The 15,952-nt window shown below is 40.1% G+C and overlaps 1 protein-coding gene across 2 annotated transcripts in view; it reads right to left on the reverse strand.

The window, feature by feature from the left end:
• The window catches only part of LOC136883275 (uncharacterized), a 41,610-nt gene that overhangs the window by 11,062 nt on the left and 14,596 nt on the right, over positions 1-15,952 (reverse strand). For both annotated transcript variants that reach the window (XM_067155492.2, XM_067155491.2), the window contains exon 2: positions 4,923-5,120. In XM_067155492.2, coding sequence (XP_067011593.1) covers positions 4,923-5,120 — 198 coding nt within the window. The remainder of the gene's footprint in view (positions 1-4,922; positions 5,121-15,952) is intronic.

The following is a 15,952-nucleotide window of genomic DNA, read 5'->3' on the forward strand; positions in this document are numbered from 1 at the left end:
TCTCACCAAACAAAATAGCCTCCCATATTGTTTTAACTTTAAGGGTTACTAAAAAAAAAAAACATACAAAAACAGTGAAAAAGAACCTAAGGCTACTTAAACGTACCTCTCCAACTTCTTCTGAGTACTCTGTAGCCTTCACGATTGATGAGGTTGATACAGCATTAAAGGACATGAAAGTTGGTAAGGCACCAGGTTTTGATGGAATAAATCCTGAATTTATCGTAAATATGGGACGGAATGCGAGAAGGTGGTTGACGTGCTTCTTTACCCACATACTTCAGACAGATGCTCTTCCTAAGGAGTTTAAGATGACTAAAATCCTTGCCATATTGAAACCTGGCAAACCAAAAGATATACCACAAAGCTACAGACCTCCTCAGTTATTGCTATAAACTCCTTGAAAGACTACTATATAACAGAATTAGCATTGTAATTAATCAACATATTCCTATTGACCAAGCTGGTTTTAGGCAGAATCGTAGCTGTTGTGACCAAGTCCTTGCACTCACAACATGCATTGAAGCAGGATTTCAGCAACAGTTGAAAACCTCTGCTGTTTTTCTGGATCTTTCTGCTGCTTATGACACGGTTTGGAGAGAAGGGCTTCTGTATAAACTTCTTCAGGTATTACCATGCAAAACCATGGTACAATTAATTGGAAACATGCTGAATAATAGACTCTTTCAGGTTGTTCTAGGGAATAGGACTAGCAAGTTGAGAAGATTGAAAAATGGTCTCCCTCAAGGATCAGTCTTGGCTCCTCTCCTGTTCAATCTGTATATATCAGATTTGCCACCAACGAAATCTAGAAAATTTTGCTATACTGACGATATAGCTTTAACTACAAGTCATAGTAACCTGAAAGAAACGGAGAACATTTTAACTGATGACCTTTCCATTCTTAGTGACTATTTTCGGAAATGGAGACTCCAACCAAACACTAGCAAAACTGAGGTGTCCTGCTTTCATCTAAATAACAAAATGGCAAACTGTACTCTCCAAGTGTCTTAATGGTAAGGTCCTCAGACACAATAATTACCCAAAGTACTTAGGTATAACATTAGATCGGACACTCTCCTTCCGGCAACATCTAGTAAATACATCAGCAAAGATTAGGAGTCGTAACAACATTCTGCAGAAGTTGTGTGGTACAACCTGGGGTGCTTCTGCAACTACCTTGAGATGTTCCGCCCTTGGTTTAGTTTTCTCTGCAGCAGAATATTGTGCTCCTGTGTGGATCAACAGCTGCCAAGTGAAACTTGTGGACACTCAGCTCAACAACACAATGAGGATTATTTCAGGTGTAATAAGATCAACTACCACCCACTGGCTTCCTGTCTTGAGCAACATCATGCCTCCTTCATTCCGTAGAGCACAAGCACTGTTGAGAGAATACTCCAAGATAAATGAGAACCCTGACTTGCCCATCCACTCCAATATTCCTGACCTTCAGAGGAACCGCTTGAAATCTAGACATCCGCCAGTTAAGTTCGCTCAGAAGCTCACAGAAAACAATTTCAACCCCTATGCCCAATGGAAGGAAGATTGGATCTCAAAAACAGGTGAACATCTCTGGCCTTTCTTCCCACCTAATTCAAGGTCTGACCTCCCAAGAAGAACTTGGACCATCCTTAATAGGATTCGATGTGGTCATGGTGTCTGTGCTGCATCCCTGTAAAAATGGGGGAAAATACAACCCCCCGAGTGTGACTGTGGTGCTCCTTTTCAAACCATCGAACACATTGTAAAGGAGTGTAGCAGAAGAGCCTACCCTGGAGATTGGTTTGATTTTCTAGAGGCCAATACAGAGGCTCTAGAATGGATAACATCTTTGGACATTAAAATATAATGAACTTGCTTTCTTGTTTCTATATATATGTATATAATATGCCATACGATAAATAAATAAATAAATAAATAAATAAATAAATAAATAAATAAATAAATAAATAACTGGCTAAAGAAAGACAAGAGCCACGAAGAGCGTGAAAATGAAAGAATCCCTAGATCTCGAAAACTCAATACCGCTGGAGTCGGGAAAGAATGAGAGTTCAAGGAAAGTCGGACATAGATGAAAGTGAGGAGCCCCGCAAAAGTAAGTGGAAGCGATGCCAGGATTTAGCTAAGGGCCCCGTGGTCACCAACCCACACTCCCAACTTAAGAGCCCCTGGGTTCCCTCATAGTAGCCTCTTACGACAGGCAGGGAATACCGTAGGTGTTATTCTACTGCCCCCACCCACAGGAGGATTGTTGCTGAGATGACATCCCTGTTGGTATAGGCACGCTCATGCCAGAAAATTGATGCTGCTTTGGATGAGTCATGAAGAACTATTAGTGGATGCTTAAAACCAATCATAGCTCTTCCTGATGTGTGCTGTGAGGTCACGCTCACCCTCTCTTTGGTCACCAGCTTCCCCACCTGTGTCAGAATGGATGAAGGCAAAAGGAAGTCTTCCTGCAGGCCGTGTCACTGAATGGGAAATCTGGAGGTCCCTCAACAGACTTGGGAGTGGCTTTGGAAGGTGCAGAGTTGATCTTCATAAATGGGGATGCCTGGAAGGATCACAGCTCTGTGAGTGTGGGCAGACTCAAACAATGTGGCATTTGTGCACATGTGAACTGTGTCCAGTTTTCTTGCACAACACAAGAACTGATGGAGGGTCATGACAGTGCTATCTGAGTGGCCCATTTCTGGGCAAAGATATTTGACTGCAGGTATTTGTAGCTGTAATTAATCTGCTTAACTTATTTTACACATATGTAAGGTGCTTCTGATTCAAATAAATTAATACCAGCATATATGTATGAGTGTTGGCCTTGCGGTGTAGGGGTAGCATGCCCTCCTCTTACCCGGAGGCCCCGGGGTCGATTCCTGGCCAGGACAGTGATTTTTACCTGGATTTGGGGGCTGGTTCGAGGCCCACTCATCCTATGTTATGAGGAGTTATCTGACGTTGAGATGATGGCCCCGGTCTAGAAAGCCAAGAATAACAACTGAGAGGATTTGTCGTGCTGACCACATGACACCTTGTAATTTGCAGGCCTTCGGGCTGAGCAGCAGTTGCTTGGTAGGCCATGAACCTTTGGAGTTGTTGCGCCATGTTTATATATACACATACAAGTATGTATGTCTTTATGCCGGTCTGGGTGCCTCAGGATAGAGCGCTGGCTTTCTGACAAAACTCTTCTATGTGTCGGTAATCGAACGCCTTCAATTTCACCGGAGTGAGCCGGATCAAACACGCCAACTTAGGCTCAAAAGCCAGATCCTCAAAAAAATCAAAAAGTTCCAAAAAACATCCGAGGGGGCTGGGCAGGAAAGGTTCAAAAATGGGTCTCAGAAGAAAACACTTACAAACACAAAAGCAAGTATGTTTTCACAAAGGGTGTACTTTCTTTACAAAATTATAATGTAGGCTGCACCAAAATTATGTACTTCGAAACAAAAAATGTACACGCCTATTGACAGTTCATCATCAACTTCTTCTTCCTCCTCCTCCTCCTTTTCCCTAATATCTTGGAGTCGGAACTTTTGAGTGGATTTATACCAGTTTTACTGCCGGATGCCCCTCCTGACACCAACCTTACATGAAGGGACGTATTCACTATTGTGTGTTTCTGTGGTGGTGGGTAGTGTGGTGTGTATAAATAAAAAGATGTGAATTACATTGAGTACAAATACCCAGTCCCAGAGCTAGAGGAATGACCACATCAGTTAAAATCCCCGGCCCAGCCGGGAATCGAGCTCAGTGACTCTCTGAACAGAAGGCCATTATACTGACCATTCAGCCAAGGAACTCTAATTGACACATAATACAAAACATATCTCTAATGTGTTTTGACCCTCTAATTTGAAGAACGTGAATGCCTGTTTATTAGTGTTATTATGTAACATTCATTATTTGCATTTATCGTCAAACGTTTTTCTTTAGTTTATTGCTTCCACCATCAAGTGCAGGGAACATTACATGCTAGATCATTAATATAGACCAAAAACGGCCCCTGTAGAACACCTGCTTTAACAGTTTCGATATCAGATTTCTTAATACAGATGTTGATTCCCATAGGGAATCTGTAATATTTGTTCCGAATGAGTAAATTTATAATACCAATATAAATGGTCCGTTATTGGACATAATAAATTTTCCAGCTAACTCATTCCTGGTTGCCAGCATTTCGCCCTCGTGTGCTAGGCTGGGCTCATCAGTTGGTAACTAGCACACCTATCAGACGCATGGCTAGTGCATACCGTGGAGGCCACTGCTTAGGCCATGCGTCTTGGTAGGTGTGCTAGGTACCAACTGATGAGCCCATCCTAGCACACGAGGGCGAAACGCTGGCAACCAGGAATGAGTTAGCTGGAAAATTTATAATGTCCAATAACGGACCATTTATATTGGTATTATCAGATTTCTTATCGCTTATTACCACCATCTGTTTCCTTTGATGAAGGTAAGATGCCATTCATTTCAGTTCTTGGCCACTTACTCCATAATAACTGAGCTTCTGAATTAAGATTTCATGTGAGGCACAATCGAAAGCTTTTGTCAGGTCAATTAATCTAGCACCTGTGACTTGTTTTGTTCTCAAAATTATTGAATATGTCTTTGATGGCACATTCAACTGCTTTTAATGTTGAAGGACCCTTCTTAAAAGTCCCATTGCAATTTAAAATAAAATAAAATAAAAAGTAAAATAAAAAATAAAATAAAAAATAAAATAAAATAAAATAATAAAATAAAACAAAATAAAATAAAATAAAACAAAATAAAATAAAATGGTTTGCGAGCTGTTAATATTCAAAGTTCTGTGGATAGAAATTTGAATTAAAATTAGTATCCACATAGTCCTCGAGTGGCGCAGCTTAGGCCCAGCGCAGCTTGCACTTAGGTGTGCTCGAAGAACTGAAATAACTCACCTGACTGTTGGTGGCAGTGCGAGCGACTAACTCTCGCGCTATCTCGGCCAGAACACTCTTGGTTGCAGAGTAGATTCCCGCCTTGCCTGTGCGCGACACGTGGTTAGGCCCATCATCAACCGCTGTCTCCTGACTGGCATCCACCTCTACTGCTACAATAGCTAACAGCGCCAGGAGAAGTGTGCCGGTCCTCCACATCTAGGGGAAAAAATTAGCATTTTATAAGCCGCACTGTAAAGAACACCGCGATACTTGCTGATAAACTAAAATATGTCAATTCAATTACTTTTTTAATAGTTTCAACGGAGTAAGCAAGGAGTCCGCCTTTAAAATAAAGATCCAGAGAAAAATACATAAGGAAAAATCTTCATTGGGATAATCACATAAATGGCATTGTAAATAAAGGTTATAGATCAGGGCCTCTCAAACACGCAAAATCTCAAGCGTGCAAACTGAGGCGCAGAGGTTCTGTACACCATGCATCGGTCCGACTCGGCTCAGTTCGTTTTAGCCGTTTTGTCTCGGGGAGACTGGGCTAAGCTCGGCTCAATTCTGCTCAGGTGGTGGAGCGCTGCAGAACAAGCGAGGAAGAGGGTGACAGGAGGAACGAGCGAGATAGGCGTAGGGAAAGAGAGAGATAGCGCTATTGCTCAAAATCAACGAGTTGGGGGTCTGCACCCTGGTCAACTTAGCCAAGTCGTCTTTTGCACCTTGCGCTGCGCAATGCACTGGTGCATGCACCCTTAGAGGCCCTGTTATAGATCTAGTCACTTGGTTATAAGGGTATTTCGGGTTTGTAGTAAGGATGTAAAGAAAAGTCACTGGTAAGACTCCCAATGAGATGTTAGTTCCAGTATATGGGACCCTCACCAGGATGACCGGAAAGAACTGAAAAAAAAAAAAAAAAAGTAGGGTAATGTTACGAAAAAATGTTGCTAACTTTGAGTTGGAAAGACTTGGAAGTAGATGAACAGCTCGACTAAGCGGAATGTTTTGAGCTGTAAGTGGAGAGATGCCTTTGAATGACATTAGTAGACGAATAAGGTTGAGTGGAGTTTTCAACAGTTTCCCATTTTCACACCAGGCAAATGCTGGGGCTGTACCGTAATTAAAACCATGGCTGCTTCTGTTCCACTCCTAGCCCTTTCCTATCCCATCGTCACCATAATTATTATTAAGGATAAGTACGCACAATGTGCATTACATAAAACTATTTACATAATTGTGTTATCGACGACAACCTCTTAGAACACACAAGAGCGTGATATTTAACATAGGCCTATGCCTTTTTACATAATTTACAAATGCACTTTGGTGTGGGCACATGGAACATCTCTGTTTCACAAACCTATGGTGAAAACCGTGCACCGCGAAACGGGTCACTGTGTGCGTTATTTCATAGGCAGGGCCCTTCCATTCTGGTGACGTCACAGCCGTTGTGGAGTAGAAATCAATTGGGATCTCCTTCTTTTTTGTTTAGTAGTTCTTGTAGTACAGGGCCTCTCAGAGTGCATGCACCAGGTGCATGCACTGTGCACGGTGCAAAAGACGATTTCGCTTGGTTGATCAGAGTGCAGACCCCCACTCCTCGATTTGGAGCTATAGCGCTGTCTCTCTCTCTTTCCCCACGCCTGTCTCGCTCGCTCCACCTCTCTCCCTGTTCCTCACTTGCTCCGTAGCGTTCTACATCCGAGCCGAGTTGAGCCGAGCTTAGCCGAGTAGCCCAGAGACAAAGCGTTGGTCCGAGGCGAATCGAGCGGGACCAATGCACAGTGCATGGAGCTCTTGCGCCTCGATTTGCACGCGTGAGATTTAGGGCATTTGAGAGGCCCTGTTGTAGTACCTCGTTGTACTGTCTTGTGGACGGTAGTTGGTGATCCAGTCGAAGTTCTTCGATAAAGAAAGGTTCTCCTGCTAGTTCATATGTCAACCTCGAAGGGGTGTATTGCGATAGGCAAAGCAGTAGCTTTCACTTTCTCAAACAAGTAAGCCTTTCAGATTACTTTTGCTTAAATTATCCCATATTATATCCAACGTTGCGGTAGGTGTAATTTTCGCTTTAAAGAGTCTCAGTGCCGATTGCAGAGACATGTCCCTGAGATGACTAATGTCATTCATTGATCTGACAGCACATACCTATCACCCTATCTTTCACGTGACGTGTGAATATTTTCCCTTGTGTCTGAAGAGTATTTCCCAGGTATTTGAAGTGACAGGTTTGAATCAATGGCTCATCTCTGAGATAAAGAATGTCATCCTTGGCTGTTCTTCCGCCCTTTCTAAAGATCATTGCCATTGTTTTCTTAAGGTTTATTTCAAGATCGTTGTTTTGGGCCCATATTGCTAACTGATTCAAGTTTTCCTGAAGATCTTCTTTTGATTTTGAGGTTAAGACCATATCATCAGCATATGACGACTTTTACTTTCTGAGGATGTAAGACATGTACTTACAGAAATGATTGGTCTGGAACACCACTACATCGTCGCCATAGACCTATCTGTATTGGCGCGACGTAAAAATAAAGACTTGATAAACAACTAATAGGGAATCTGCTACCTGGACAACAGCCCTAACGACAGGTCACGTAAAATTTCAAGTTATTTGCCAACGATCCTTCAATTACTACCCAGATTTCATGAGATTTCTGGATCTTGGAATTTGATCCCAAGAGAACCAGATGCCAATAAACTCGATGAGTCATAGAGCCTATGTGCCGAGTTTCGTAAATTCACTTGGGGGCACCATTTTCATGATAAGAAAGAAATATTGTACGCACATAGAACATAGGCTACCGGGCGAGTTGATCGTGCGCGTAGAGGCGTGCGGCTGTGAGCTTGAATCCGGGAGATAGTAGGTTCGAATCCCACTATCGGCAGCCCTGAAGATGGTTTTCCGTGGTTTCCCATTTTCACACCAGGCAAATGCTGGGGCTGTACCTTAATTAAGGCCACGGCCGATTCCTTCCAACTCCTAGGCCTTTCCTATCCCATCGTCGCCATAAGACCTATCTGTGTCGGTGCGACGTAAAGCCCCTAGCAAAAAAAAAACATAGGCTACTGTACTTAAACACTATAGGTACCGGTATCTTTCACTAGTAGTAAATAAACATAATTATAGTGTATTACGTTGAGGACTCATGCTGCCTTATCTTAATTTTCAATTTTAGTCTATGAATTGAAATAGGTGAAAGATTAATTCCTCTGGTATACAAGAAAAAGTGTTGAAGTGCATGTACAGGACTCTAGCGAATGAACTTACTGGCAATGTGATCAATCTCAATGGAATTGGTTATCTCACGATGAACACAAAGCATAGCTGGATTATTGAGACGATCTTGATTGTCGATTGTACAAATGCTTTAGACAAATCAGAGTAGAGAAACAACATCCTGCTGTAAAGGTGGACATAGGAATTGAGTGCACATTCTACAAATCTATAACAATAATGTTATTGGCTTTACGTCCCACTTAACTACATTTACGGTTTTCTGAGACGCAGAGGTGCCGGGATTTAGTCTCGTGGAAGTTGTTTTACGTGCCAGTAAATCTACCAGCACGAGGCTGACGTATTTGAGCACCTTCATATACCACCGCACTGAACCTGGATCGAACTTGCCAAGTTGGGGTCAGAAGGCCAGCGCCTCAACCGTCTGAGCCACTCAGCCCGGCATTTTTGTACAAATCTATTGAGTTCTCAACAAAGTTTCATGACAGCAGAACTGTTTCTAGAATTTTGAGGGGGGAAAAAGACACATAATTAAAACTAATCTATTGGGCTTTATAGACAGTTTTCATGACCTGCATTTTTTATTGTTAAAAGAAACTGCCATAATATCTTTGTTGACAATGCCGCCCATCAGTAACAACAATGCTAAACGATGTGTTGAGAAAGATCTGAGAGAGATAGACATTGCGGAGGATAACATCAATGATCGCGATAGTGTCAGGAGGATTGTGAAGTCCTCATGGCTTGGTGGAGTCAGAACTCAGAAGAGCGAAATAGGGCGCTAAAAAAGAATGGCGTATGGCTTTTAGTGCCGGGAGTGTCCGAAGACAAGTTTGGCTCGCCAGATGCAGGCCTTTTGATTTGACTCCCGCAGGCGACCTGCGCGTCGTGATGGGGATGAAAGATGATGAAGACGCCACATACACCCAGCCCCCGTGCCAGCGAAATTAACCAATGATGGTTAAAATTCCCGGCGCTGCCGGGAATCGAACCCGGGACCCCTGTGACTAAAGAACAGCACGCTAACCATTTAGCCATAGAGCCGGACAATAAGTCGCTGATTGATGGGCTCAATACTAGCCGGCAAATGAAGATCTACTAGCAATGAAAATGAGATTGATTGTTAAAACGCAGTCCACAGAGGCTCAATTACAATGTTTAAAAAATTGGTAAACGATACAACCAGAAGGCATTTTTTCATGAGGCTCTTCAAGTATTTATCTAAACAAACGTATAAAATATCTTCTTCTACCGTTTTTCCCGACATATGTGGAGGTCGCGGGTGCGAACTGTGTCGCACATGTGGATTTGGCCCTGTTTTACGGCCGGGTGCCTTTCTGATGCCAATCTTGTATGAAGGGATGTAATCACTACTGCGTGTTCCTATCGATCGATCATACTATCGATTCAATTCATATTATTTTCATTTCCATTCAGTTGACAGTATTACCGGAACCGGGCTAGCTCTCTCCTTTCTCCTCAACCCCGTACAAAGAAGTATCACTAAAAGTTTCAGGAGTAATAGGTGGAGAGTTAGATCCCTCTTCTTTAACTCGCCATTCCTTTCTTCTGGTTCATAAATTTTCTATACTTCTGGTACGTAACACACTGGTTCATCATAGCATTCCAGCTGTTCAATCCAAACTCTGAGGCACTGATTAGAATGAGCAGTGTGCACATTTAACGAAATAATGACAGAGGAGTGTTCGCAGCTGTTTGCTTCCAGCACTGGAACTTTGGACTGTTCGATCAGCAGCATAGTACTGTTCGTTGAAAGTGAGAAAATGTGCGGTTTTTCATTTGATCGAGTATTTTATAATGATAACATTGCTTTTAATCGCTACATTCCTACTCACCACCGAACTGAGCCAGGATCGAATCTGCCAAGCTGGGGTCAGAAGGCCAGCGCCTCAACCGTCTGAGCCACTCAGCCCGGCCAGTAAATTAAAACTTTCAATATACATTCACATCAAATCACTTTACTGCCGCTATCTTAACTTCAGACGCTTTACCAAAGAGAACTGTTCCGTCAGTAGACCTCTTCACCGAACTTTTCCACGTAATTTCTTAATTTTATATCTTCACTGCACTTCACGTTAGGTATGGCAGAATTCGTTGTAGTACTAGAAGTGCGACCAACCTGTTGAAATTCGTTGGTGGTGAAAAGGGAAGATGACTGTAACTGGACCAGTTAACTGAACGAAAGAAAACATGAAATATCCTTGTTTGTTAATTGTTTCTCAACTAAATTAAACATTAAAAAGTCAAATTTTATGAATTTTTCAATAACAGACACAAGGGACGATTTTAATAAATTAACTGTACCCAACATCAACTGTAAATGAAATTGTAACTGCTACAAAATGTATAAAGTAAGTAATGTTAAGTATTTGGGATTATTAATTGATGCAGATGAACTGAAGACATTTCTCTCTCAGTACGATGTGTTGTTCGTTTATACTTTGTGTGCCAACCGAAATCAATGAAAAATAGACTGACATGGAAGAAATCACATAATATTTCCTTGTTCTATACTTGTTTATGTTTTAAATTTTCTCTGTTTCAATCTGTATTTGATTATGTTTTGTTTTCAGTATGTACGAGGCATACTTCTATGTATGTGTTCCAAAATTCAACTTTTATGTACTCACCGGCCAAAGAGCTACATGTTTAGCTGGTGGCCCGCCTGCCCCTTACCGGGCAGGAATGAAATAACTATTTGAATAAAGAATAGAATAATTGATGCGAACATGAAATGGAAAAGTCACGTTATCGATTTAAGAAATAAAGTCAGAAGAACTATTTTTTATATTTCACAATTTAAAATACATACCCAATATGAAATTGTTACGAGAGGTTTATTACGCTTTAGTTCAGTCTATTCTTAGCTATACCGCGCGAGTTGGCCGTGTGGTTAGGAGCCCGCAGCTGTGAGCTCGCATCCGTGAGATAGTGGGTTGGAACCCCACTGTCGGCAGCCCTGAAGATGGTTTATCGTGGTTTCCCATTTTCACACCAGGCAAATGCTGGGACTGTACCTTAATTAAGGCCACGGCCGCTTCCTTCCCATTCCTAGGCCTTTCCTGTCCCATCGTCGCCATAAGACCTATCTGTGTCGGTGCGACGTAAAACAAATAGCAAAAAAAAAAAAAAAAAAAAAAAAACCTCTTAGCTACGGAATATTGGCATGAGGAGGAGCCTACAAAAATGTAATCAATAAAATGCAGGTTGTTCAAAACCTTATATTGCGAATAATGTACCAGAAAGAAAGTTTATACCCAAGTAGTCAATTACAGTATATGCTGAAGCAAACATGTTTAATGTAAAGCAGCTCTATGCCTTTGAAATATACAAATATATTGACAAAAACAAAAATATAATTGAGAAAACATAAATATTCAACACGCAGTAAGATGTACCACAGTTGTATCTTATACAAACCCAAACTTAGCATTACAAAACGCAATTTTTTGTACTTCATTCCAAAATTCTTTAATGACCTTTAAAGGTTCTTCACAAACTACTTGATTAGCCAGAAAAATGAGTGTGAAGCGTCTTAAATCTTTTGTCATGGATAATAAAACTGTTATTGAAGAAATAACTAAATGAAAATATCACGTCATATTCAATTTCTATTCGATGCTCCGCCATGTGCTGTCATACCTAACATTCACTCATACCCATACTCTATATAATTAATATTTTAAATTACCACACACAAGGTTTCGCCTTACGTGGTATTTTACTGATATCCTGACTCAACTGTTGAGGTTGCTGTGATTTTGTTATGTATAATAATAATAATAATAATAATAATAATAATAATAATAATAATAATAATAATAATAATAATAATAATAATAATAATAATAATATTTAATATATGAAAGAGATAGTTACAAGTTCGATTTATTTTAAGTATTAATATGTTGTTGATATTAATAATACTAAACCCCATGACACTACAGTTCTCATACCACTTTTCAAATTTCGTGGCAGAGCCTGGAATCGAACCCGGGACTCCGCGGGTGATAACTAATCATACTAACCGCTGCATCATAGAGGCGGACTGCCTACAACTTATAGATCTAATAAATTGTTAAAACTCTAGTTGATAGTGCAATTTCTTCTCGAGTCCATGTGCTCGTGTTTACTTCTAAACGGTCTCCGTTCTGCTGGCTACATTGACCGTATGAATGGTGTAATTCATCAGACTTGTTGTTTTAATGTCACATACAGTTGGACCATCAATCACTGCATGTCTTTCAACACAAAGAACATACTGTAACGTATCGAAGGGAAGACAGAAAGATCGTTGGTCCCTGTGAACTCAGCAGACTCATTTTGGAGACTGTCGTGATATGTAGAACGTGATATTTTAAGGAAGACCCATTATCAAAATGTTTAACATTTTCAATGTATAGTCTACATACATCTTCATTCCAGGGATGGCGAACCTTTTCCAACTAGTCTGCCATTTAAGGTCTGTTATTTTCGTTTGTAATGGATACAACCCCCGTCCCTACTCACCACCGCCACCACCGACTTCCATCCCTAATTCCAAATTATGTTTCATAATATGATATTACATATTTAGCCTATATTGTAAAATACCAATTGCATGTATTGCATGTTTCATGGTCGTATTTTGCGAATACTGCAAAAATACTTAGTAGCTTTGTCATTTTTGTTAGGTTCATAACTTGTCTTCATAACGTCCACTGTAGAAAATAGCTGCTTGCAGGCGTATGATGACCCAAACAAAGTAAATAGCGCTGTAGCAAGTTTCTTCATGGCCGAAAACTTTTATGACAGACTGTTCCACTATTCGAGTATTAAGTTCTCCGGCTTCTGGAGAGAGTATTCACCATCCACAGCACACTCGATTTTCACTAGTGCTTCATCAAGTTGTACGAACTTTTTCACCCATACATGCTTTCTTAAAATTCAGTCAACTCCATTTCTAAACTGTCAAAAACTAACCACTCAAAAAAAAAAAAAAAAAAAAAAAAAAAAAAAAAAAAAAACTCATTTGTGCAATATGAGGTTTTGAAATAAAGTGCGATACTTTCTCCATATCTCGAAATTGGGATAATTTCTTGGCAACTATTTGTCTTACAAAATTCACAACAATATAAAGCTAAGAAGATGTACAATATTAGAAGGATCCACCTTTCAATACTTCGTTGTAAGTTGAACTAAAAAGAAGTCACAACTTGTTTATTGGGACCGGTTTCCACACATTGCAAGTGTCATCATCAGCCAAATAGTAAAGTAGGGCAAGATATAAAGATCTTAAAACAACTAATACATTGAACACAGGCAAAAAATTAACATTGATTCATATCGTAGCAATTCAGTTAATGTCCAAAACACAATGATCGCAGTCAAGAGAGTAAACAGAACATCATTGTCTTGCGCCGAAAACAAATGTAGTTGAAGTTCACAAGCAGGTCAAGTATGCACTTATGTAGAGTCGTTGCTTGACAGGTCTTGTAGGCATTTGTTTCTCAGGCCGAAGCGTAAAAGGTGACGTAATTGAAGTCTTAGGAAAACAGTGTAGGATTTAATTTCGTCAAATTCAAAGTAGATATATAAGTTTGAGAATAATTTAAAACATTAAAAAGAATAAAGCCAAATAAAAATATATTAAAAATAGGAAGAAATAATAAAAGAAAATTGCAATGTGAGGTTCAACTCGAAACAACTTGCCGTAGTAATTGATAGATGAATGGGAGATGATAAAGAAAAGGTTTGGGAACGTTTATTAGAGGGTGGTGGTGGTGATGGTGGTGATTATTGCTATTAGAGGAAGTACAAATGGGTAAATATCTTCTATCTAACACTAAACCGAGGAAAAAAGAGGAAGAGGTCCGACACTTCGAAAAATGAAGATTTCGGTAAAGGGAGACAAGGGCCACGAAGGGCGTGAAAATGAAAGACTCCCTAGCCTTCGCAAACCTAATAGCGTCGGGGTCGGAAAAGAACAAGAGTTGACCAAGGGAGGTCGGACAGGATAGATGAAAGTGAGGAGCCTGGCACAAGTATAGTAATCGCCACGTAAGGAAATACCCCAGAAAGTAAATATCGCCGCCCGATGCTCTTCTTTTCTCTTTTTTGTAATGGCTGATCATTGCTGCCAAGGTGCCTGGTTACATATTAAAATCACTAGACATACCATAAAAAACTAACCTCAATGTAAACACCGATAATGAATGTTTCCCTACCCCGGTAAATGATAAAAGATAAGATGAAATAAATCAAGATAATTATGAATATCTCGTCGATTTCCACGCTCAATGAGGAATTAAGGAAATAAACACACTTTCTCACTCAAATTATCTGTCTTTATTTTGATATACAGTAGGCGTACTATAACCATATTCTTGAAAAGCGGGGCATGTTAAACGATGCAGTTTATTTAATAAGTCTTTGCAGTGTGATTTTCGAAAGTTCCAGACATCCAATGACTTCCCTTTCTTTTGCGCGAACATTTCCTTCTCTCTTCAATACCGGTAACCAGTAAGGAGGGAGATTATTGGGCATATTTTCAGCCTGCAGGCTGGTTATATCTTCAAGCTTATCAGGAAACATATAGGAATACTAATGTGCCAAGCTCCGTGAACGGAATTTAGGTCAGCTTTCAAGTTCACTGCGGATTTGAAAATAATAATGTTACAAGTTCTGCTGCCAAAATTTCGTCCCGCAAGAGTTATTTCATGTACCGGTAGATCTAGACATGAGACTAGCGTATTTGAGCACTTTCATCATTTCACACAAACAATGTTATTAAATGCATTATCCGAACATGCCACAATTCTACTTACCTGGTATTAGCCAAATATATTTACAATCCCACAGAAAAAGAAAATATATAGTAATCGCCACGTAAGGAAATACCCCAGAAAGTAAATATCGCCGCCCGATGCTCTTCTTTTCTCTTTTTTGTAATGGCTGATCATTGCTGCCAAGGTGCCTGGTTACATATTAAAATCACTAGACATACCATAAAAAACTAACCTCAATGTAAACACCGATAATGAATGTTTCCCTACCCCGGTAAATGATAAAAGATAAGATGAAATAAATCAAGATAATTATGAATATCTCGTCGATTTCCACGCTCAATGAGGAATTAAGGAAATAAACACACTTTCTCACTCAAATTATCTGTCTTTATTTTGATATACAGTAGGCGTACTATAACCATATTCTTGAAAAGCGGGGCATGTTAAACGATGCAGTTTATTTAATAAGTCTTTGCAGTGTGATTTTCGAAAGTTCCAGACATCCAATGACTTCCCTTTCTTTTGCGCGAACATTTCCTTCTCTCTTCAATACCGGTAACCAGTAAGGAGGGAGATTATTGGGCATATTTTCAGCCTGCAGGCTGGTTATATCTTCAAGCTTATCAGGAAACATATAGGAATACTAATGTGCCAAGCTCCGTGAACGGAATTTAGGTCAGCTTTCAAGTTCACTGCGGATTTGAAAATAATAATGTTACAAGTTCTGCTGCCAAAATTTCGTCCCGCAAGAGTTATTTCATGTACCGGTAGATCTAGACATGAGACTAGCGTATTTGAGCACTTTCATCATTTCACACAAACAATGTTATTAAATGCATTATCCGAACATGCCACAATTCTACTTACCTGGTATTAGCCAAATATATTTACAATCCCACAGAAAAAGAAAATATATAGTAATCGCCACGTAAGGAAATACCCCAGAAAGTAAATATCGCCGCCCGATGCTCTTCTTTTCTCTTTTTTGTAATGGCTGATCATTGCTGCCAAGGTGC

The sequence above is a fragment of the Anabrus simplex genome, chromosome 11 (genome assembly GCF_040414725.1).
Source record: "Anabrus simplex isolate iqAnaSimp1 chromosome 11, ASM4041472v1, whole genome shotgun sequence".
Taxonomy (NCBI): Eukaryota; Metazoa; Arthropoda; class Insecta; order Orthoptera; family Tettigoniidae; genus Anabrus; species Anabrus simplex.